Source organism: Globicephala melas, chromosome X (genome assembly GCF_963455315.2).
Source record: "Globicephala melas chromosome X, mGloMel1.2, whole genome shotgun sequence".
Taxonomy (NCBI): Eukaryota; Metazoa; Chordata; class Mammalia; order Artiodactyla; family Delphinidae; genus Globicephala; species Globicephala melas.
The window spans coordinates 93,586,053-93,609,657 of NC_083335.1; the positions used below are offsets into that span (position 1 = coordinate 93,586,053).

A 23,605-nucleotide genomic window follows, 5' to 3' on the forward strand; every position below is an offset into this window, starting at 1 on the left:
TGTGTGTTGACGTTTGCCTGTGTCACGTAGCTTGAGTGAGAGGGGATGTGATATTTGTCACGTTCGTCACTATCCGGACGCGGGACCTGGGGAGCCTGGGTCTCCACCAACGTAAACGCGTACACTCCTGGGACATTACCGCGCGGCGTGACTGCCCCTCCTCTCCGGACCACCAGAGGGCGCGCGGCCTCTACCGCAACCGCCCCCTGCGTCTGCGTCTGCGTCTGCGTCTGCGCCTGCGTCTGCGCCTGCGTCTGCGCCTGCGCTGCGCCGGCCGCCCGCCCCCCTCCCGCAGGCGCCCGCTCCGCCTCGCTGTGGAACGCTCCGCCTCCGTTGCCCCTAGCGGCTGTCTGTTGACTTCCGGGAACGCGGGAGTCGCCGATGCTCAGAGGGTCGCTTTGGGGTTCCAGGGGGATTCCAGGGTCGGCTTCGGGGCTGAGGCGCTGCCTTAGGCCCCACCGAGTCTCCCCCAACCCCTTCCCGGCCCAGGCGCAGGCTCCCCTTAGCGTCTTTCGGCATGAGGGAACCCGAGGAGGTGGTGCCCGGTGAGTGACACCCGCGGCGGTGGCGGGGGCCGAGAGGGAAGGCCGGCGGGCGGGCGGGCGGCCAGGCCCCGCCTCCGGGCCGGCCTCGTCGGGGGACAGGCCCGGGCCGCGGCGGCCTGACTTTGGTCGGAGCTCTGGACGCGCCCCCGTGGGCGACTGAGGGGAGAGGAAAGAAGGGGAGGGACGGAAGAGCGGACTACGGGGAAGGGGGTGCTGGTCTTTCGTTCTTCTGATTCTTTTAAAATAAGTTTGCGATGAGTTTCTCGAAGGCGGGGGAAGTTTTTACCTCCCTATGAGCTTCCCAGAGTACTTCCTTCGAGGTCCTCAGAACCCGGTTGTGTATTGAACGCAGTAAAGAGTGAGTGACCAGGGGGAGTGGGGTAAAAGAGGATGGGGAAAACGACTTGGAGAAAGGAGAGAGCCGTTAGCGAGTGGTTTTTTAAGACTTTTCCTCTGAGCTCCAGAAATAACCTTTGGCATTGAGACCCGGTACCGCGTACGTATTGTGTAACAGAAATAGAAGTTTCACGAAACAGTACTTGCTGTAGATGCGCTCAGATCTTTTCTATAATACATTCTCTTAAAAATGGTCACTGTGACCCACTAAGTTGATTTTCTGACCTACCAATGGGTCACGACCAACAGTTTGAAAAAACACTGGATTAGAGCAGAATCATGTATTCACTGAAATATGTATTGCGTTTCTGCCATGCTCTTGGGCTCAAACATGGTTAAATTCCTGCCTCAAATTCACAGCTTAGTGAGAGATTCAAGAAACTAAACAAAATGACAGGATCGTTTGACAGTAGTTGCCAGGGGGCCAGAGCAGAGCCGCCAAACCCTGGCTTGGGGTGAAGGTAACGGGGAAGGCTTCCTGGGAACCCAGAGCAGGACAAAACAGTTAAAATTATTCATTCTATAAAAACTCAGAGCCTGTTCGAGAACCTGGCCTCCTAAATGTCAATTATCAGTTTGAACTGACACACCTCACAGTTGTTCTCAGAAGGTTTTCCACAGTGGCTAGTCTCTTGAGCATTAATATTTATTATTAATAATTGTGTTTGCTATGTTTTTCTTTCTGGTACCCGTTTAGTTTGTTTATGTGTGATCATCCTCCTTGAGATTTCCTCAAAAGCTGGGTCTGGCCTCCTATTTGGAGGGGTGTGTGTGTGTGTGTGTGTGTATCTGGTAGGAGTTTTTGATCTCTCTCCAAAATGGTACTGGACTAAAATAGTTTGTGAATACTCCTCCCATCAGGTAGCATTTAATGACTTAATTTAAGAATGTAAAAATCTCAACATCCTGCGTCCTCACGATGTTAATGATGAAACTCAATACTGTCCTGTTTCTGTGTGTGGAGAAAAGCCCTCAGTCAAGGGCTAGACCATGAGGTGTTTACCAGCGTGAGGGGGGCATTGAGTGTATCAGCTCATTCCAGGGAGTAGATGGTCCACCTCGTGACAGCAGGACTCTTAGTCATTGTGACAGTATATTTCTTACTTTACACCAGTAAATGAATAATACATAATTAATTTATTAGATTTCATAAATAAAACTAGAATGAAGTCTGAGGAATAAAACTGAGTTAAGATGAAAGAAGGAGGGCATAGACAGTGCTGGAGCAGAAGCCAAGCTGTTGGGAGACGAGATCTGTATAGATAAATTACTGGAAAAATATTTTAGTTAACAGGCAACATAATAAAAGTTGTGAAATCCAAACTCTCATATATTTGCAGATTCGGGTGCTGTGTTTACGTTTGGGAAAACTAAATTTGCTGAAAATAATCCCAGCAAATTCTGGTTTAAAAATGATATACCTATATATCTTTCATGTGGAGATGAACATACTGCTATTATTACAGGTTAGTGTTAAAATCTTAAATGAAGATAGTAATACTTAGAGAATCCTAAGTATTATAGATGTGCTGTGTTTGAAACATGTTGAAGATATACAGAAAGTGGAGGTTTTTTTTACTTTGCCAGATAATTCTTGACAAATTGATTTATCAAGAGTGACTTCTAAGTTCCCTTAGTATATTTAAGTGTGATTTTTCTATACATATTACTTTCTTAGAATAAATCTATTTGAATTTATCAATATAATCAAAAAATTATTACTGTATAATCTTAGAAACTTTTTTTGTGTGTGTGTGGTATGCAGGCCTCTCCCTGTTGTGGCCTCTCCCGTTGCGGAGCACAGGCTCCGGACGCACAGGCTCAGCGGCCATGGCTCACGGGCCTAGCCGCTCCGCGGCATGTGGGATCTTCCCAGACCAGGGCACGAAGCCGTGTCCCCTGCATTTGCAGGCGGACTCCCAACCACTGGGCCACCAGGGAAGCCCTTAGAAACTCTTTACACCTAACAGAATATGGCTATAGGTAGATGGGCAAGGGAGCCTGTTTCAACACAGAAAAGCAATGACAGTGTTTAAGTACAGCATTTTTATTGCTTTGTGATGACTTCTTCTCACATTATGTTGCAACCGCTTCGATTTATTATTTCTTTTTCCTTCCCACCAGGAAATAATAAGCTTTTCATGTTTGGCAGTAACAACTGGGGTCAGTTAGGATTAGGATCAAAATCGACTGTTAACAAGCCAACGTGTGTCAAAGGTTTGGGGTCTTTTCTTCTTTATCACTTTAAATACTTAAAGTGTATAAAGTACTTTTATATTGATTGTGTAATTCTTTAATATATTATAAATAATAAAGTCTTTAGTTGTTCTTTATTTTCTGAGATTTACTTGAATGTTATTGGCATTTAACTTTATTTTTCATGTGATATTCAGAACTAGTTTTATATGTTAGGGTCTAAAAATCATATTGATTTTAAACCCAGAGACCACAAAGGAAGTAATGATTCTACAGTATTGCACTTGAACATCCTTTTTTTTTTTTGGCCTGTTTGTAAACCAACTTAAATATTACTGTTACTGTATATACAGAGAACAAACAATATGATATGTTAGGATTTCGAGCTCTGTCTCATTTGTTTGAGTTGTGGACATTATGGTTCTGTTGGTTTTATAAAACACACTTTACCCTGCTGTGTATAGTTAGCAGCTGTGCTGAAGAAAATATTAGAACTAGGAGTTGATTAGTACTAGTGTTCTTACAAGAACAACAGGACAAAATATTTCAAATCAGATTGTCCCAGAAAATATGAGACATATTACATCTTTACAAAGCTTTCTCGCCATTATGTGCAAAAGCTTCTGTTTGGTTATAACCTATGAACATCAGCTATACTTGAATGGTGATGGAGATTCCTTGGGATATGACAAGAGCAGGATTCTTTATCTTTGTAGCCAAATTTTTAATTTCAGCTCAAAATTTCAGTGTAATTTATCATATGCATGCTATTTATAGATATTGCTGTGGAACTGTTGAAGTATTCCACTCGGTCAAAAAGTATTTACTGAGCACAGTCTACTAAACCCTTGGGTTTATTTACAGTGCCTATGATCCTTACTCTCAAATATCTAATCAAGCTAACAGGATTGTCTAGACTATGAGATCCTTGAGACCAGGGACTCTGTCTTAGTGATCTTTGTAGCCCCTATGCTAAGAGCTTAGGAGATGTTCTGTAAAAGTTTTTAATATGTAAATGAAGAACTTTAACATAGGTGTATGCCTATGAATATTGGACTTAGTGTTTTGTGGGGCAGGTAGAAAGTAAGCTTGATGATGGTGATGGCAGATTAGGGAATAGATCAGGTTGGTGAAGAGGCAGCAAAACAATGCAGTGGATCTCAGCACATGTTAATTACTTGTGGAGTTTTAAATAATATATAGATGCCTAGGCTTTACCTCAAGCCTACTGACTCAGATTCTCTAGGGGTGGGGCTGAGCTATTTGTATTTCTTTTCAAAGCACCATTGGTTACTATGATGCACAAGTCCTTGCAAAAACTTTTGATTTATTAGTTATGAACATTGACTTTGGAGTCAGACAAGCCTGGGTTTAAATCTGTGCTACCACTTGGTTATCATTTGACCTGGATTATTTGTCATTTCCATAATCATAAAATATCTTGTCATATTTTTATATTTTTAGCTTTAAAACTGGAAAAAATGAAATTTGCTGCCTGTGGAAGGAACCACACCCTAGTTTCAACAGGTATAGTATTCAATCTGTATGACTTCCTGCCCAATTTGAGGACTGAGGTCTCACTCCTGTAACATTTGTGACTTTGTAAAATTAATAGAAATGGTAACTTGGCAACAGTAAGATTAGGATTTTTTAAAAATGTAAATGGTTAGTACACTTGTTTGCCTATGAAAATATGCAGATAAATGTTAACTGACTGAAGAAAAAGCTTCTTTTCTTGGATTATGTCAAGGGACAGCATCTCCTTACCTGTGTGCACACCTCAGGGGCCGCTTGCTCCTGATCTTGCTCTTCCCTCTTCTTTTCTGAGGGTGAGTGGAAGCCCTCCCCAAAAGACTATTGATATGAGTTAGCACAATTCCAATCAAAATCCAAACAGGGTGTGTGTGTGTGTGTGTGTGTGTGTGTGTAGAAATTCACAAAGTGGTTCTAAAGTTTATATGGAAAAGCAAAGGACCTAGAATAGCCAAAAGAATTTTGAAAAGACCAAAATTGGAGGACTAACACTACCTGATTTCAAGACCTACTGTAAAGCTACAGTGATCAAGACAGTGTGCTAGCAGTGAAGACAGAGATGAATGGAACAGAATAGAATCCAGAAATAGACCCACATGTTTATGCCCAAGTAATATTTGACAAAGGTGCCAAGGCAGTTCAGTGGAGAAAAGGTAGTCTTCAGCAATCCTGCTGGAACAATTAGACATCCAGGCCCTGACCACCGAGCAGTCTTTCCTACTTCCTTTCCCACAAACACAGCTTCTTCTGTCTTCAGGCTGTTCTCACTGCTTCGGCCCCTGCCTCACCTCTCTGCCCTCACTCATACTTTTCCTTTGCTGAAATGTCTTTTCTCTTTCTCTTACTTAGATTCTTGTCTCTTAAGATCCAGTATAAGTCTTACTTCATCCATGGACTCAGATTCTTGTCTCTTAAGATCCAGTATAAGTCTTACTTCATCCATGGAGCTTTTTGTGACTATTCAACTTTTTCCTTATGTCATTCTCTGAACTGCTTCAGCATACCACCAACTGTGGTTTGTTCCATATGTGTTAAATTGTGTGGTTCAATTCCATGTGGCCTTGTAGTATCTTCCATTTGAAACCTAGTCTTATTTCCTCAATTAGGTTTCATTTTTTCTAAAATAATATCTAGTTTTAAATTTTTACTGATTCAGAATGATTTTGTCCTAAGTTTCCCCTGTAATTTAGTGAGGCTTTAATTCCATGTGCATTTTTATGACAGATATAACTAATTTTAATAAGTATATCTTTTTTAAAATAAATTTATTTATTTATTTTTGGCTGGTTGAGTCTTTGTTGATGCACGTGGGCTTTCTCTAGTTGCGGCAAGCGGGGGCTACTCTTTGTTGCGGTGCGCAGGCTTCTCATTGCGGTGGCTTCTCTTGTTGTGGAGCATGGGCTCTAGGCATGTGGGCTTCAGTAGTTGTGGCACACAGCCTCAGTAATTGTGGCTCTCGGGCTCAGCAGTTGTGGCTCGCGGGCTCAGTGTTGTGACACACAGGCTTAGTTGCTCCACAGCATGTGGGATCTTCCTGGACCAGGGCTCGAACCCCTGTCCCCTGCATTGGCAGGCAGATTCTTAACCACTGCACCACCAGGGAAGTCCCAATAAGTATATCTTTATGTGTCATTACTTTAGAGCTTACTGGCAATGTTTATTATCTAGGAATGAGATATTTCTTAATGTGATTAAGAAAATTGTTAACATTTATATAGTTCTTACCGTGTGCCAAGTGCCATTCTAAGAATTTTATAAATGTTAACTCATTTAATCTTCATAACACCTCTATGGAGTAGGCACTATTATTATCCCATTTTACAGATGAGGAAAATGAGACACTGAGAGGTTAAGGATAGCTTGCCCAACGTTACACAACTGATAAGTGGCAAGCCAGAATTTGCACCCAGGAAGTCTGATTCTGATGTCCTCTCTCCTAAACACAATGCTATACTGGCTTTCTATTTAGCTAGAAAATTAAAATAATTACACAACATAGAATTTTCACGTTTCTAATTATATTCTTCTTGTATTCGCCTCATTTTACTTATTATCTATTATGTCTTAGCTTTAATGGGTATGGAAGGTAAAATTAATGAACCACATCTCTTTTAAAATAGTTTGATTTGGATTATAATCTAATTTGGAAATTACTTTCCTCTTTTTCACTCTGAGTTAATAGTTCTGCATTAGCAAGAAAATGCATTCTACACATTCTGTGCATTTCAATTGCTACTTAAACTCTAGAATGATTTATAAAATCTCACAAAAATGTGGAGCCTTGCTTGTTTTGCTGTATTTTTGACGCCTAAATGAAGTTGTTCACCAAATTGTAGGATAATGCCAGCTTTCAGCTTTCTTCACTGGTAGTAGAGGAACTGTGTGATATACACTGGTCTGCCTCATAAAGATGGTGACTATGGTATACTGATGTTTTCTTTTCTGTGTGCAGAAGGAGGCAAAGTATACGCCGCTGGAGGAAATACTGAAGGGCAGCTGGGACTTGGTGATACTGAAGAGAGAAACACTTTTCATCTAATTAGTTTTTTTACATCCCAGCATAAGATTAAACAACTCTCTGCTGGGTCTAACACTTCAGCTGCGCTGACTGGTAAGACTTTTTTCCACTTCAAACTGGGACACATCCCTTTTTTTTAGACCAGAATATACCAAGTCAGTAAACTGAAGACAGCAATACTGTTTAGTTTTCTTTCATTGACCATGTGTTTTCAGAAGACGTTTAAAATAGAACTTAAAATCATGACATATAGTACAACTTTATGCTTACAGACGTTTAGAAGGTAATTGTTAAATAAATTCGAAGCTGTGCTATCCATCTGTTCCTTTAGATATTCTTAAACATTATCTTCATTGTGTGTTCTGAAAGTTACATTTCAGCTTTAATGAAGTTGCTGTCAGAAACATCCTAGAAATCTGTTGGATATATGTTATTAAAATACAGTTTGTAGGGCTTCCCTGGTGGCGCAGTGGTTGAGAGTCCGCCTGCCGATGCAGGGGACACGGGTTTGTGCCCCGGTCCGGGAAGATCCCACGTGCCGCGGAGCGGCTGGGCCTGTGAGCCATGGCCACTGAGCCTGCGCGTCCGGAGCCTGTGCTCTGCAACGGGAGAGGCCACAACAGTGAGAGGCCTGCATACCGCCCAAAAAAAAAAAAAAAAAGTTTGTAATGGTCATTGCATCTCTCTGCCCTCCCTATCAAAAGCCCATATGAGAAATTTCTTTAAAATTTGGAGCCGAGATAAACGTGTCTCACTGAAGAAGCTGCTGGTGTGCTGCTTCATTCCAGTCCGGAGAGCTGTGTAACATGCAGTGTTAGAGAAAGCCTGCGCACGGCAATGAAGACCAAACGCAGCCCAAAAAAAATTTTTTTTACAGAAATTGTAATAAGTAGCTACCTGGTATAAATATCTTAGTAGTACTTTTCCTTCAAGATACATAATTTTTCTAAATTAAAAAATAAATGCTCTGTTGGAAGTATAATAACTTGCCATCCCTGCTACCTCTTAAAACCTTTTTTCCTCTTTGTGTTTTCTTTATAGAGGATGGAGAGCTTTTCATGTGGGGTGACAATTCTGAGGGGCAAATTGGTTTACAAAATATAACTAGTATATGTGTCCCTCATCAAGTGACCATTGGAAAACCTATCTCCTGGATCTCTTGTGGATATTACCATTCAGCTTTTGTAACAAGTAAGACAGAACAGTTTGGATTTCTCATGTTATCTCCCATTTCTAAGTTATTACTAAATAATGAAATGTCATAACATTCTACATTTCTATAGAAATATTGTCATGGTACTCCATGTAATGAAATAATTTTGGTCTGTTTTAGGTCACAGTATTTCTTCATTTCAGTAATGAGTATTTATAATTTCAAACTATCTGATGTGTTAACTTTTTTTTAATATCGATGGTACTATTTTATTTCTTTAATTAATTTTTTATTTTTGTCTGTGTTGGGTCTTCTTTGATGCACACGGGCTTTCTTTAGTTGTGGTGAGCAGGGGCTACTCTTTGATGTGGTGTGCAGGCTTCTCATTGCAGTGGCTTCTCTTGTTGCGGAGCACAGGCTCTAGGGACGCGGGCTTTGGTAGCTGCGGCACGTGCGCTCAGTAGTTGTGGCTCATGGGCTCAAGAGCGCAGGCTCATTAGTTGTGGTGCACGGGCTTAGTTGCTCGGCGGCATGTGGGATCTTCCCAGACCAGGGCTCGAACCTGTGTCCCCTGCACTGGCAGGCGAATTCTTAACCACTGTGCAACCAGGGAAGTCCCTTAACTTTTTTTAATGAATGTTAGATCTATTAGGAAAACAAAATTTATGCATAAGAAACCCTTCTAAATTTTGGCTCTCAAACTTCTTAGACTCTTTGGCATTAAAAACAAGACCTGTGAGCCTCTTTTCTCTGGATCCACTTGGCTCTGTACTTTGACCTACTCTATTCTTGTCCTGATAATTCGTTCTTATTGTTTCAGTACATGAGTCATAGATTTTCATTGTAGGAATAGGGATGAAGATTAGATGAAAAAGGAAGGGAGTTCAGTATGGGATATGCTTTCCTTTGTTGGGACTTTTCTCAGGATCCCCCGTTTCTCCTTTTCCTGGGCTCACTGGCAACCTTCTCTATCTTAGTTAAAATATTTTAAATGTTGGACTCTAACTATTATAGCCTACATCTACACTGGTAGTAATACCAGAAGTATGATCATGGTTTTCCATCTTATTTATGGTTTTCCTAACAGTAAAAACACCCAGCAGAAATAGTTCTATGGACCCTCTTAGATATCTCTCTAAATATTTGTTTTATACATTTACTTCCTATTCTGTGCACCTCAGATTCAGGTTTAGAAAGTGCTTATTGACCTATCCCAGTGCCCCCCAGGTTTACCAATGAATTGGTAGCAACTTGGTACCAAGAAAAGGCAAACTCTGACTTGGCTGGGTTTGTTCACTACTGGGTCAGTTTGTGTCTTGAAGAAACAATATTTATTCAATCAATAAATATTGTTGAATGAGGAGGTGAGTGAATGAATGATAAATTGACTGTGTTCCTTGGGGCAATACCACATACCAACTTATTTACAACTCCTGGGGTTGGTATAGTCTGTACTCACTTTGTTTATGAAACAGAAAACAGGGAAAAAAATACCCGTGCAAGAACAAATAATCAAAAGCATTGTCTTATATTTGGGCCTTAATAAAACTCCCAGAAACAATTTTTATTTACTACTGCTTTAGCCAGTAGGGAAACAAGTGGAATTATTCGTTTTAACCAATAGGCATTACATTGAACTTTTTTGTTTTGTTTTCTGTTTTTATGCCTTTTTTAAAAAACAGCTTTATTGATGTATAGGTCACCTACCATACAATTCACCCATTTAAGGTGTGAGGAGCAGCAGGAATTTATAGACAGTAGTAGAAAGAGACTTATCTGGACTTAGTAACTCCTTTCATATGAGAGGCAAGAAGCATGGGAAAAGGGGGAGCATGCTGACTTACTGAGCACTTCTGTGCCAGTGTTTGTCGAATACTTCAGAGAAAACTGTGGTTCAGAAAGCTTCATTTTTTGTACAGATCAATCTAAAAAATGAGTATAGCTGTGTTTGCAGTATTTGACCAAGTTTTAAGTGGCACATACCATGTGCGTTAGATGTCATACAACTTCCCTAAGTTCTGATTTGCTAGAAGGGCTCTCAACCTTCAGTAGCTGGTTGTACTCGTGGCTTAGATTTATTACAGCAAAGGATACCGAGCAAAAGCAGCAGGAAAGATCTGTATCCTCCAGAGAGGTCCAGTATGCGCTTCCTGGTCCTTCCTGTTCCAAGGCCGCACAGGACATGTTTTCTCTTTGGCAGTGAACTACAGACTACAGGGATGTGTGTGTAATGTCTCTGCTCAGGGAAGCCTACTCTATTCTCAGGGTCTGAGGCTTTTGTGTGGGTGGCTGGTGTCATGTAGGCACATCCTGCTAGCAACTAGTCATGGCAACTGCAACTCGGGTCCCTCAACAGTGAAACCAGGTGCACATCATCAGTGTTGAAGTTTGTGCAAAGCAAGCCTCTCTTAGCTTCTTGCTAAACTGGCATAATTCATTTCTCCAGGTGTACATAACAAAAACATCAATCACCAACATAAAGAACACTCCCAAGGGCCACATTCCCAGGGGTTGGTCAACAGTCAGTCAGTCATGCTTCTCTTGGAGACATGCAAATAATACAAGAGGTGCTGTGTTACCTCTTTCCTCATATCAGTGGTGATGCGTTCTGTGTCATAATCTTTGGATTAGATTATGTATTTACAACAGTTTTTAAATTCCTGTTTTATAGAACTCAGTTCAGTTCATAGAAATGAATAAAAAAAGTTCCTGCTTTCAAGAAGCTCATAGTATAGCGTGGGACATGTGATAACAGAAGAAAATAAATAGTATTGGTGTGGACAAGGCAGTGATTAAATGTCATGAGTTCCTTAATAAGAGAATCTTTCTGGAAAAAGTGCCATCTAACTGAGTAAAATCTGCTATCTTTAGAGTCACCATATTTACTTCACACATAAATGGGTTTTCTACAATAAGTTTCATTAAAAGCAATTATTTATTCACCAAGTATTCATTAAATGTTTAATGTACTAGACACACTGCTAAGTTCTTGCAATACCATAGTGAGCAAGACAAAATCCATGTCCTTATGGGGGTTTAATGTCGAGTCATTTTGCTTTATTGAAAGTAGGTAGAAGTAAGATCATCTTCTCTATATATTGTGAAACAGGTAAAATAATTTTCTAGTTTTTACTAGTAGTGCTGGTCGTGAATTCTTCAGGAAGATTTTGGATTAGAATAATCAAGGGGAAGGGAAAATCTACCTTTATTTCCTTACCATTCAGTAAAAATATCTCAAGAAAGGTCAAATTTATTAAGTTGAGATTTTCTACATTTTTTTAATCAAACGTGAGAACATGTACCAAAAAGACCGGTATTTGTTCATGTCTATGTCATCATCGATCACTGTCCTTTTCCTCCAATAGCGGAGGGAGAACTGTACACCTTTGGAGAACCTGAGTATGGGAAGTTAGGTCTTCCCGAAAAGCTGCTGATCAATCACAAAGTGCCCCAGCTGGTGCCTGGAATTCCTCAGAAGGTGATCCAAGTAGCTTGTGGTGGAGGGCACACAGTTGCGCTCACAGGTATGTGTGCGGCTCCATTCCCTGCTTTCTTTGGTAGCTAATGAAAAAAGCTTTTTTTACATTCATTTATTTTTATTGTGGTAGGAACACTTAACATCTGATCCATCCTCTTAACAGATTTTTAAGTTTACAATACAGTATTGTTATCTATAGGCACAATGTTGTATGGCAGGTTTCTAGAACTTTTACCTTTGCAGAGCTGAAACCTTATACCCATTCATTAGCAGCTCCCCTCTCCCCCTACCCCAGCCCCTGGCAACCACCATTCAAGTCTCTGCTTCGATGAGTTTGACTGTTTTAGATACTTCATGTAAGTTGGCTTTGCATCTTTTTCCATTAAGAACCCCACCTTTTGTTCCTATAGTTAATAAGCATTTCTGGCCTGTGGAAGAAATTTTTAAGTAGAAAAAAATGAATCTTGTTGAATTATTTTTGCTAACATAATTGACATTTTCATGATCTTAACACGTTTAATGGCAGCACATAAGGTTTTTTAGCTCATTTTCAAGAACAAATTGTTTTCCTCATATATATGTATTCCATATTTATTTAAAATTGACATTTTTTCTGAAATATCTTATTTTGGAGAAGCTCCCTGCTAATACTGTTTTCTGCTTGTCATTGATAATTCTTTTTGATATTCACAATGTCTAACTTGGTGATTTCTTTGTGATTTTTATGTTCTGTTATAGTAATTCATTAAAGTGTTAAGATTTTAAATTACAGATAATAAAAAAAGTTAGAACTTTAATAGTAATGTCACTTTTGGCTTCTGAACTTTGTATTTGGTATGACATGTGACTTCTCAGGATTCTAGTCAGGATAATTAAAATAGACTTACTACTTGTTAATATGCTTACTAAATTGATGCTCCCAAATTTGTTCAGCATTAGATTTATTTTAGATGAGTAGTATAGAGGTAATGCAGTTAGATAGTGAATGGTTATGATATATTTTGGTCAAAAAGAAATAAACAGTTTCTGAAGTCACCACTTAATCTTCAGTAACCCAAAGCTAGAAGTGTTCTAGACAAATTTTAAGTAATATCCAGTTCTCAGATGATAATGCTTAAATGTTGCAAGGTGATTAAGCAATATTTTATCTTTAGATTTTCCTCTCTTACATCGCTTTTCCTTGACTTCCTATTCTAGTCCCAGTCATGTGTATAAAGCTGTGGTTTCCCAGAATTACAATTTCCAGATGGAATCTTTTCAAAGTGAGAAATAATTTTTTTCCAGGCCTCAACTCTAAATTTGGAAATAATTCTGAGGTTTAAGTTTTTTTTAAAACTTCTTCTGATAAAGTGAATTTTCATATAATTTCTAAAAGATTTATGTTAGGAATTAATCTTTATAAATTATCTGAAAATTTATTCTATAGGCAGAAATGCTACTTATTCTTCATGTGTTATGTTATTTTATATGCTAAGGCAGGGGCCAGGGAGAGTCGTGTGTCTAAAGGACGCTTTCATCACCACTCGTTTATCCTATTTTTGTGCTTTTCCATTTCTCAAGACTATGTGAGCTAATATTTACTGTTATTGGAGTTCCTTTGGAATCACTTCAAAAATATTAATATAATATAGTATGGATAAACAACAAGGTCCTACTGTATAGCACAGGGAACTATATTCAGTATCCTGTGACAAACCATAATGGAAAAGAATATGAAAAAGAATATATATATGTATAACTGAGTCACTTTGCTATACAGAAGAAAATAACATAACATTGTCAATCAACTATACTTCAATAAAATTTTTAAAAAAATTTAATATAGAGGAAAGGCTTTTCCCCTCCTTTGATTATTATTGCATTTCCTAGTAAATGAGCTTTACCTGTGAATAAATCTAGCATGTCTGATGTAAGTTTTCATTCTCATGCTAATTCTCCTCTGAAATTGTTTTCTAAAATAGGTTATTCCATTAAATTACTGTTAATAAGTAAGGACGACTTCTGTGGGAAACACTATTCGTTTAGTTAGGGCAGTGAAAGGAATTAGCTTAATGACAATTGATGCTTTTAAACAAACTGAGTGGTAATTATAGGGACTTTTTAGGTAGTAGTTCACCGACTTTTGTGTCTTTAGCAATTCCTTCTATGGTTATATGTAAAAGATAAAATCAGGCCCGTGCCATTATTGTTACACTTGTGTACCTTGTCATTTTTCTCTTCCTTTATCACTGAGGAATGTATACGTAAGTATTAGGTATTCTTATATGAGTATTTCTTTGAGAGGCCCTTAACCCTCATTATAAAAGGTGGAATAGCACTGTTTTTCTAGATATAATGGTGACAGTGCCTGTACCTCTGAAATCCTTTTCTTGTGTTTGCCCCTCCCCTTTCAGAGAAGGCCGTGTACACCTTTGGGCTGGGACAGTTTGGTCAACTGGGTCTTGGCACTTTTATTTTTGAAACTTCAGAACCCAAAGCCATTGAGAATATTAAGGATCAGAAAATAAGTTATGTTTGCTGTGGAGAAAACCACACAGCTTTGATAACAGGTACAGATCAGAATTTCTGTTAATATACTTATGGAACTGGGTATATTTTATTACAAGATAAATACTGTATGGAATGAAAGTATCTAACTTAAGCAAAGGAAATAATAACTGAGAAAATGGAATTCTTTGTTTAATATGCCAACGTGTAAAGTTGTAAACTCCTTTTTCATATCTTACTTTAATTTAAAATCAGTGTAAATGATCCAAAGGTTTAGAGCCTCAAAATGTGTCAATGCTATCAGAGGTAAGACCATAGCATTATACTGTGGCAGAAGTATAAAAAGTAAAAAGCTGGAATCTTTTTGAAATTGTATCAATTTGAAGGCTCTGAACTCTGCTCAGACCAAAGGGAAAAGTCTCGTAAGAAAGAACTTATTTAAAAATATTCTCCCTCTTCAGTCTGACAGCTACATTCAGGCTGAGTAAATTCTTACGATGCTTCTGCCACTGGGAGGCGTTTTCAGGAGTAACACCTTCATACTTTCTCCACAGTGGTAGACAGAAAGGTACCCCAAAGACTATTAATTAAATGAATACCTGGGTCCTCTAGCTCTTCTGCTCTGTAGTTTCCCCTTTATCTGGGGAGATGGTGCTATGGGTCTACTTCTCAACCTCAGAAACTAGGTGCTGCCAATGTAGGACTCAATAAAGGTACTTCCCTAAAATGACTGACTCACCTATAGATAATTAATATGGAGCTGGAGGAATCAGGCTCCCTGACTTCAGACTATACTACAAAGCTACAGTAATCTAGACAGTATAGTACTGACACAAAAATAGAAATATAGATCAATGGGACAGTATAGAAAGCCCAGAGATAAACCCACGCACATATGGTCACCTTATCTTTGATAAAGGAGGCAAGAATATACAGTGGAGAAAAGACAGCCCCTTCAATAAGTGGTGCTGGGAAAACTGGACAGGTACATGTAAAAGTATGAAATTAGAACACTCCCTAACACCACACACAAAAATAAACTCAAAATGGATTAAAGACCTAAATGTAAGGCCAGACACTATCAGACTCTTAGAGGCAGAACACTCTATGACATTAATCACAGCAAGATCCTTTTTGACCCACCTCCTAGAGAAATGGAAATAAAAACAAAAATAAACAAATGAGACCTAATGAAACTTAAAAGCTTTTGCACAGCAAAGGAAACCATAAACTAGAGCAAAAGACAACCCTCAGAATGGGAGAAAATATTTGCAAATGAAGCAACTGACAAAGGATTAATCTCCAAAATTTACAAGCAGCTCATGCAGCTCAATAACTAAAAAACAAACAACCCAATCCAAAAATGGGCAGGCGACCTAAATAGACATTTCTCCAAAGAAGATATCCAGATTGCCAACAAATACATGAAAGAATGCTCAACATCATTAATCATTAGAGAAATGCCAATCAAAACTACAATGAGATACTGTCTCACGCCGGTCAGAATGGCCATCATCAAAAAATCTAGAAACAATAAAAGCTGGAGAGGGTGTGGAGAAAAGGAAACCCTCTTGCACTGTTGGTAGGAATGTAAATTGATGCAGCCACTATGGAGAACAGTATGAAGGTTCCTTAAAAATCTAATAGAATTACCATACGACCCAGCAATCCCACTACTGGGCATATACCCTGAGAAAACCATAATTCAAAAAGAGTCATGTACCAAAATGTTCATTGCAGCTGTGTTTACAATAGCCAGGACATAGAAGCAACCTAAGTGTCCATCAACAGACAAATGGATAAAGAAGATGTGGCACATATATACAGTGGAATATTACTCAGCCATAAAAAGAAACGAAATTGAGTTATTTGTAGTGAGGTGGATGGACCTAGAGTCTGTCATACAGAGTGAAGTCAGAAAGAGAAAAACAAATACCGTATGCTAACACATATATATGGAATCTAAGGAAAAAAAAAAGGTCATGAAGAACCTAGGGGTAAGATGGGAATAAAAACACAGACCTACTAGAGAATGGACTTGAGGATATGGGGAGAGGGAAGGGTAAGCTGTGACAAAGTGAGAGAGTGGCATGGACATATATACACTACCAAACGTAAAATAGGTAGCTAGTGGGAAGCAGCCACATAGCACAGGGAGATCAGCTCGGTGGTTTGTGATCCCTTAGAGGGGTGGGATAGGGAGGGTGGGAGGGAGGGAGACACAAGAGGGAAGAGATATGGGAACATATGTATATGTATAACTGATTCACTTTCTTACAAAGCAGAAACTAACACACCATTGTAAAGCAATTATACTCCAATAAAGATGTTAAAAAAGAAATGAGCGTAAAGCTTCACAAATACATCAATAAATTAAAACTATTGACACATTAAATGGAAATATGTAATTTGAGAAGAATAAAAATTAAGTGAAATATATTTCATTTGAATTACAAAAAAATATATATTTTCCATAATTTTAATTACTTTGGAATAAAAGGCTCTGTAATTTCTCTATTTGTAGCTCATCATTTCTATCTAAAAAGTAAAGCATTAAAAAGTCATAAATCATATAGTATTTTGAAATAATCGGAATACTGGTATTTCTGCATTTTCCCCTTCTTTTGCAAGTTTCTGCTACGATGAACCTCATCTAATGGTATATGCTTAGGGGAACTAGCACTCAGCAAATACAAGGTATTACCAAGTACTGTCCCTTCTTCCCCAAAGAACTTTGCAGAGAGAACTATCTGCCCATTTTCAAGTATCAGTGTCCTTATTAATGTTGCATGAAATTGAACTATATAGAATGTAAAGAATTACTGTTCATTCACAATCCCAGAAGAGTTGTTGATATGTATGCCTTACTGCAAGTCTTAAGCTCAGTTTCTCTGTCTTTACTGCCATTTTCCATCAACTCTAAATTGTCACTGATCGTAAATACACATTTTTTATGGATCATTTAACATACAATTAGGTTATTTGGTTAAACTTTCATAATACCTTTCCTCCTGATGAAAGAAGTTATAGCACAAATAATTGAACATTATTTGACTTTTTTGCTCATGAATCCTCCCCAGGGACAGGTGTTATGAATTTTTTCTTTGTCCAGGACTAATGAGAGATATGTAGTGAGTTTTCTGTAAGTTCTTGCCAGTTCCCCATTATAGCCAGTGGCTCATGTTTTAAAAAGCTCTCTGAGGTTGGAAGTGTGATCAGGCAGCTTGATCAGAGTTTATTTTTTCTGGCTAAAGATAATCAGGTTTAAAAAAAAAAAACCTTAACATTTTGAATAAGAATATCAGGGTCAAAAAAAGGAGGAGGAAAGCAAAAAGATGATAAGGAGTATATATAAAGAAAGGAAATAAATACCTAATAGTAAGAATTATAACAATCTAAATTTAGAATCTAAATGCTGGTTATTGCTTATTTATAGGGAATCTATTTGTTTTTAATAATTTTTGAACTTTCCACTTTAGTGAATTTTGTTATTATTTCTAATTATTTTTTCAGGCAGTTCTCGTGGCTTTTCTTACTATACAATTACTTTGCCATCCTAAAGTACAAGTCCCCATATATGATCTTGTCATTTCCCAGCTTAAAACCATTCATTTAGCTTATTACTGTTCTTAATATAGAGTTCAAAAATGCTTAATATGAGCTAATAAGATCCTCTTTCGTGTGATTACTTCTTCCCTCTTCAGGCTCATCTCATACCACTCTCACCTTTGTGCTCCAGACACATTGGTTGCCTTTTGGCTTCTTGACTGGGCTGTGTTTTCTCTTGATTCATAGCCTTTGTATGTACTGCTGGCCTCTGCCTGGAAGATTTTTTGCTCCCTTCTTCTTGTAACTAAACCCTAATCCTTTCAGCTTCAGTTTAAAAGCCTTTCCTAATCTCCAGACTGGAGGGAGAGCCCCTCCTCTGCACCTATACTGGCACCCTTTCCTTTCCTTCTGCTTCCATGGCACTTGCCTCACTTGAGATGGAGAGTATGAAAGAAAGGCTTGAGGAGTGAATGTACAGAATACCTGCTATGGCAGTGGGCAAAACGATTAACTGGAGAGAAGGGACAAAATTACTCATCATCATCTTGGCCCAGCTATATAGGGGACCCCAGTATTGATATAGGGACCAGCAGCTTGGTTGGTTTATGGCATTTCCTTCAGCAGCTTTCCACAACCCTGAAGCAGAAGTAAAAGAGACAGTTGGATTGATCGAAACTAGTGGTGATTTTGTCTCCACAGGGGACACATGGCAATGTCTGGAGATGTTTTTGATTGTCACAACTGCAGAGGCAGGGTATTCTATGGGCATTTAGTAGGTAGAAGCCAAGGATGCTGCTAAACATCCCACGATGCACAGGACAGACCCATACAACCAAGAATTATCTGGCCTCAAATGTCTGTAGTGCCGAGGTTGAAAAACCCTGACCTAATCAGTGACCTGAGGAAAAAAGAAAATAGATTGTATTGGGATGTAGGAGGTCAGAATACAAAAATCTCCTTCTTGAGATGATGGTGTGTATCACAAGATCTTATGCTGGGTTGCTGCTGCTCCACACAGCACCTCACACACCTGGGTCTCAACTTCACAAGCCACCAAGAGCTTAGTGATTTATTCTCGGGGTATCTATTGCCTCATGTTATGTGTGGACAACAGAAACCATAGAGAGTGTGGAAACATCAGTGGAGCAGAGTAAATTTAATGGAGAATATGAGGGGAAAATTGCAATGTAAGTTAATGTATTTGTCTATTTACAAATAGATCCATGAAAGTAACACTTTTATAATTCTCTCTTTTTTTCATTTTAGATTTAGGCCTTATGTATACTTTTGGAGACAGTCGACATGGAAAATTAGGACTTGGACTGGAGAGTTTTGCCAATCAGTTCGTTCCTACTTTGTGTTCTAATTTTTTGAAGTTTATAGTACAGTTGGTAAGGACATCACATTTCCCTGTTTACATGTTCATATTCCTATATTTGAGTCTTTCAGTATTTCATAGAAAATAAGTACTTTTCTGTTTATATGAAATATCATAGCTATATCTAGTAAATATACTTGTGTCCTAAAGGCCAAATGTCAGACATCACGGCACTCTGAAAATCTGTCCCTTTTCTAATGTTCCTCCTCTAACATCTTCCTTTCTGCCCTAATCTTGACTCTTCTACTTCATTTTCATATGTCTCTTGAGAGCCAAGACTGTGCCATGCCTGGAAGCTTTGTGTTTCCTGTAGCTCCCAGCAGAGTGCCTCACTCACAGTGGTCATCTGTAAATATTTGCTGGATTAGATATCACTAGGACTCTCAAATCCTGCACAAGAAAAATATCTGATAATAAATGAAGCGTTTTGAAATTATATTTAATTGGTTAAGTGTTATTTGGATAAGGTGTTGTTTCAGTGACATCTCCATCAGGCACTGTATCTCTGTTGTTTCTAATACTTTTGCCAATTAAGAACTATAGACTTGAAAATTTTGTTTACTCAGTGATGATAATATTACTTGGAATTTGTTCTCCAAAGGCTCAGAGCCTCGTACTATGGAACACTTCCATTCCTTGATTTGACACCTGTTTAATGAATGCCTGCTTGGTACAAGATACTGGACTGAGGATGAGGAATACAGAGCATGCAGTGATGAACACAGTGACCAGATTTTCATTGACTAAGCTTATAATCTTATGGGGAAGATGGTTTCTGTTTTGTTTTGTTTTGTTTTGTTTTTTGTTTTTTGCGGTACGCGGGCCTCTCACTGTTGTGGCCTCTCCCGTTGCGGAGTACAGGCTCCGGACACACAGGCTCGGCGGCCATGGCTCACAGGCCCAGGCGCTCCGCGGCATGTGGGACCTTCCCAGACCGGGGCATGAACCCGTGTCCCCTGCATCGGCAGGCAGACTCTCAACCACTGCGCCACCAGGGAAGCCTGGGAAGATGGTTTTTAAAAGGTGCTATACAGAAAACATATCAATTTTAACTTTGAACATACGAAGGGAAAGGTTCAGAGTATGCTCTTCTATGTCATGTAGAACACTATGAAGACACCAGAAGTCTGTGTATTGCAAACACAATGTTTTTTAAAGCATTTTATTGAAAATCAGTTATTTCTCAAAATCGTTTGGATGTTGATTTCCTTTTTCATTGTTCTATCATTGTGCATGCTTGCGTTTTGCTCTCAGGACTTTTAAGCATTAAACTTAAAAAATCTTCATGTATAAAGACATAATTATCCCAAGAGACTGATTTATTCTTGGGTCCCTTCTTTCCAAGTAGAACTTGTCTGAGTAATTTTTTCGAGTTGTTAGTGTTGCTCCAAGATTAAAATAGCATTTTCTAACTTGTAAAGAGAAATATAACGTGCCAAATAGGTTTTTTTCTCTATACTGTGTATTCAGTTGAAAGTAAAATGGTATGTTAAACTTGTTCTAGTTTTCAATAATAGTGTTTAAAGAATATATATTGTAAGGGCTTCCCTGGTGGTGCAGTGGTTAAGAATCTGCCTGCCAATGCAGGGGACACAGGTTCGAGCCCTGGTCCAGGAAGATCCCACATGCTGTGGAGCAGCTAAGCCCATACGCCACAACTACTGAGACTGTGCTCTAGAGCCCATGAGCCACAACTACTGAGCCTGCGTGCCACAACTGCTGAAGCCTGTGCACCTAGAGCCCGTGCTCCACAACAAGAGAAGCCACCACAATGGGAAGACCACGCACTGCAATGAAGACTAGCCCCCACTCACCGCAACTAGAGAAAGCCCGTGTGCAGCAATGAAGACCCAATGCAGCCAAAAATAAATAAATAAATTTTTTAAAAAAAGAATATATTGTAATTCGTGTGTGTGTGTGTGTGTGTGTGTGTGTGTTTGTAGAGAGAGAGAGAGATTTCAGTCAGTCAGTCTAGGAAGTCTACCGCTAAGTTAATGTTTTGTAGCTGAAAACTGTTAAAGACCCATTTGTGGGGCTTCCCTGGTGGCGCTGTGGTTGAGAATCAGCCTGCCAATGCAGAGGACACGGGTTTGAGCCCTGGTCCGGGAAGATCCCACATGCCACGGAGCAACTAAGCCCATGCACCATGACTGAGCCTGTGCTCTAGAGCCCACGTGACACAACTACTGAAGCCTGCGTGCCTAGAGCCGGTGCTCTGCAACAAGAGAAGCCACCGCAACGAGAAGCCTGTGCACCGCAACAAAGAGTAGCCCCCGCTCGCCACAACTAGAGAGAAGCCGGCACACAGCAACGAAGACCCAACGCAGCCAAAAATAAAAATAAATTAAAAAACAAAACAAACCCATTTGTGTTTGAAGCCAGTGTCAATTAATTTATCTGTGAATTTATGCTGCAGGTTGCTTGCGGTGGATGTCACATGCTAGTTTTTGCCACTCCACGACTTGATGGGGCAGAAGACGTTGAGTTAGATGAAATAAATGATTGTTGCTTACCTTCAGCTACATCTCTGCCCATCAGTGATCTGACTTCAGGAAACGTACTGCAGAGATCTTTATCAGCACGTGTGCGGCGAAGAGAGAGGGTACAGTTGTGGCCTATTCTATATAATAATGTTGTCTAGCACTGTAAAGAAAACAAATTTTTTTTCTTTTTAAACCAAAGAAGGGTCTTCTTAGGTAAATTTACTAAATAAAATGATTAGAATTGAGGGCTTACAAACTTTTAAAGCAAACTCAGAATTAAACTGGTAAATATAGAAACTAGAAAATTGAAATGATCGTGGATAACCTTTGCTTGTAGACAGTGGTACTTACTGCTATCTTATCACCTCAGATAGAATGCTAAGTTGTTTTCTCAACCATCTGTGGATTGACTTCTACTTTGCTTTTATCTTGTAAAGCTAATACCTCATGAGCAATGAAAGGTTATATATATATTATAACTAATGAAAGGTAGAAAACAAAGAAATAAGGGCTTTATTTGAGAGAGGGAATGTTCTTTCTCAATTAAATTTAGAGATTCTCATTCTGTGCTTTAAAATTATTCAATGACACTTACATTTAAAAAAAATAAAATGCCAAATGATTTTTAGAGACATTCCTTTTTTTAAAAAATTGCTTTAAGTTCCAAAATGTATTCCTTTAGTGGTAAAAAAAAAAGTTAAGTTTCATTTTTCTTATGAAAAAGTATATATGGAAAAATTGAGAAATATCCCATAAGTATTTTGTAGTTGTTGTTGGTTTGTGTCTCCTGAGTAACTTTTTTTTTCCGGGAAGGCAGAGCAAACACACTTTTCCCCATCTTGTGAAAAACAGACTTCCAAATTGACAATTTAGAGCAACTTAGATACAGAGGCAAACAAAACAAAACATTTTTGAGCCCTTGGGGATTATTAAAAAGTGAATGTTGTAGGACGTTGGCCAACTTTGAAGTCTCTCTCTTCAATATTTTTAGCAGCCTCAGGGTGGTTTATATCAATATTAAGTATATAACATTATCTAACAGTTTATTTAACCTGTTTGTTTTAAAGGAGAAATCCCCAGACTGTATTCAAACGACAGGAACACTACCTCCAATTGCAGGGACTCTCATACCACCTGTTTGTTTTCCACCTCGTTCAGTTCCTTTCTGTATGTCTACAACTAATCTGCTAGAGAAGAGGATGCCTGATAAAGAGGGCCCTATGCTGCCAATGGAACCAGGTAACAGTTGATGCTCTGCCTGCTCTCAGAAGAAATGTACCATTTATTCCATTGTTTTCATGTTCATCTCAAGCTACTTTCTCTAACTAAATTGCTTTCTTCCTAGTTAGAGACTGACATCTCTCATGTGAACTCAAATCCAAGAATACTCTTACTAGTAGAAAGCATCTCTGGTGACCTTAAAAATCCCATGTAATGACAGCAGCATATTTTTATAAAGCAGTGTATAACATATATATCACCTTCTCTTACATTATCTTCTTTAAACCCAGAAGCAACTCCATGAACTAGGTGGGAGTTATATTCTTCATTTTTGTATATGAGAAAAGCAAGGCTTGAAGAGATTGAGTGACTCAGGTCACTCAGTTTTATAAGTGAACAGGATTTGAATGCAGGTCTTGTAGACCTATGTGAAGTTCTGCCCTTAGGCAATATAGCATCGTGGTTAAGAGCCTGGGATGTAGAGTCAAATTGATCTGGGATCCGATGCCAGCTTTCACATTTATTAACTATGTGACTGGCTTTGGGAAGGTTACTTAATTTCTCTACACCTCAGTTTCCATATCTTTGAAGTAACTTTAATAATACCTACTTTAGAGAGTTCATGACAGTTAAATGAGATAAGGCATATAAAATACTTAGCCTTGAGC

The 23,605-nt window shown here is 38.8% G+C and overlaps 1 protein-coding gene across 2 annotated transcripts in view; it reads left to right on the top strand.

Moving 5' to 3' along the window:
- Window positions 1–401: 401 nt before the first annotated feature.
- Window positions 402–23,605, top strand: part of RPGR (retinitis pigmentosa GTPase regulator) — a 62,158-nt gene continuing 38,954 nt past the window's right edge. For both annotated transcript variants that reach the window (XM_030834907.2, XM_070044761.1), the window contains exons 1-11: window positions 402–545; window positions 2,282–2,407; window positions 3,066–3,158; window positions 4,602–4,664; window positions 7,123–7,281; window positions 8,230–8,379; window positions 11,707–11,865; window positions 14,213–14,368; window positions 19,122–19,246; window positions 21,650–21,835; window positions 22,784–22,955. In XM_030834907.2, coding sequence (XP_030690767.1) covers window positions 518–545; window positions 2,282–2,407; window positions 3,066–3,158; window positions 4,602–4,664; window positions 7,123–7,281; window positions 8,230–8,379; window positions 11,707–11,865; window positions 14,213–14,368; window positions 19,122–19,246; window positions 21,650–21,835; window positions 22,784–22,955 — 1,417 coding nt within the window. In that variant the 5' untranslated portion in view covers window positions 402–517. The remainder of the gene's footprint in view (window positions 546–2,281; window positions 2,408–3,065; window positions 3,159–4,601; window positions 4,665–7,122; window positions 7,282–8,229; window positions 8,380–11,706; window positions 11,866–14,212; window positions 14,369–19,121; window positions 19,247–21,649; window positions 21,836–22,783; window positions 22,956–23,605) is intronic.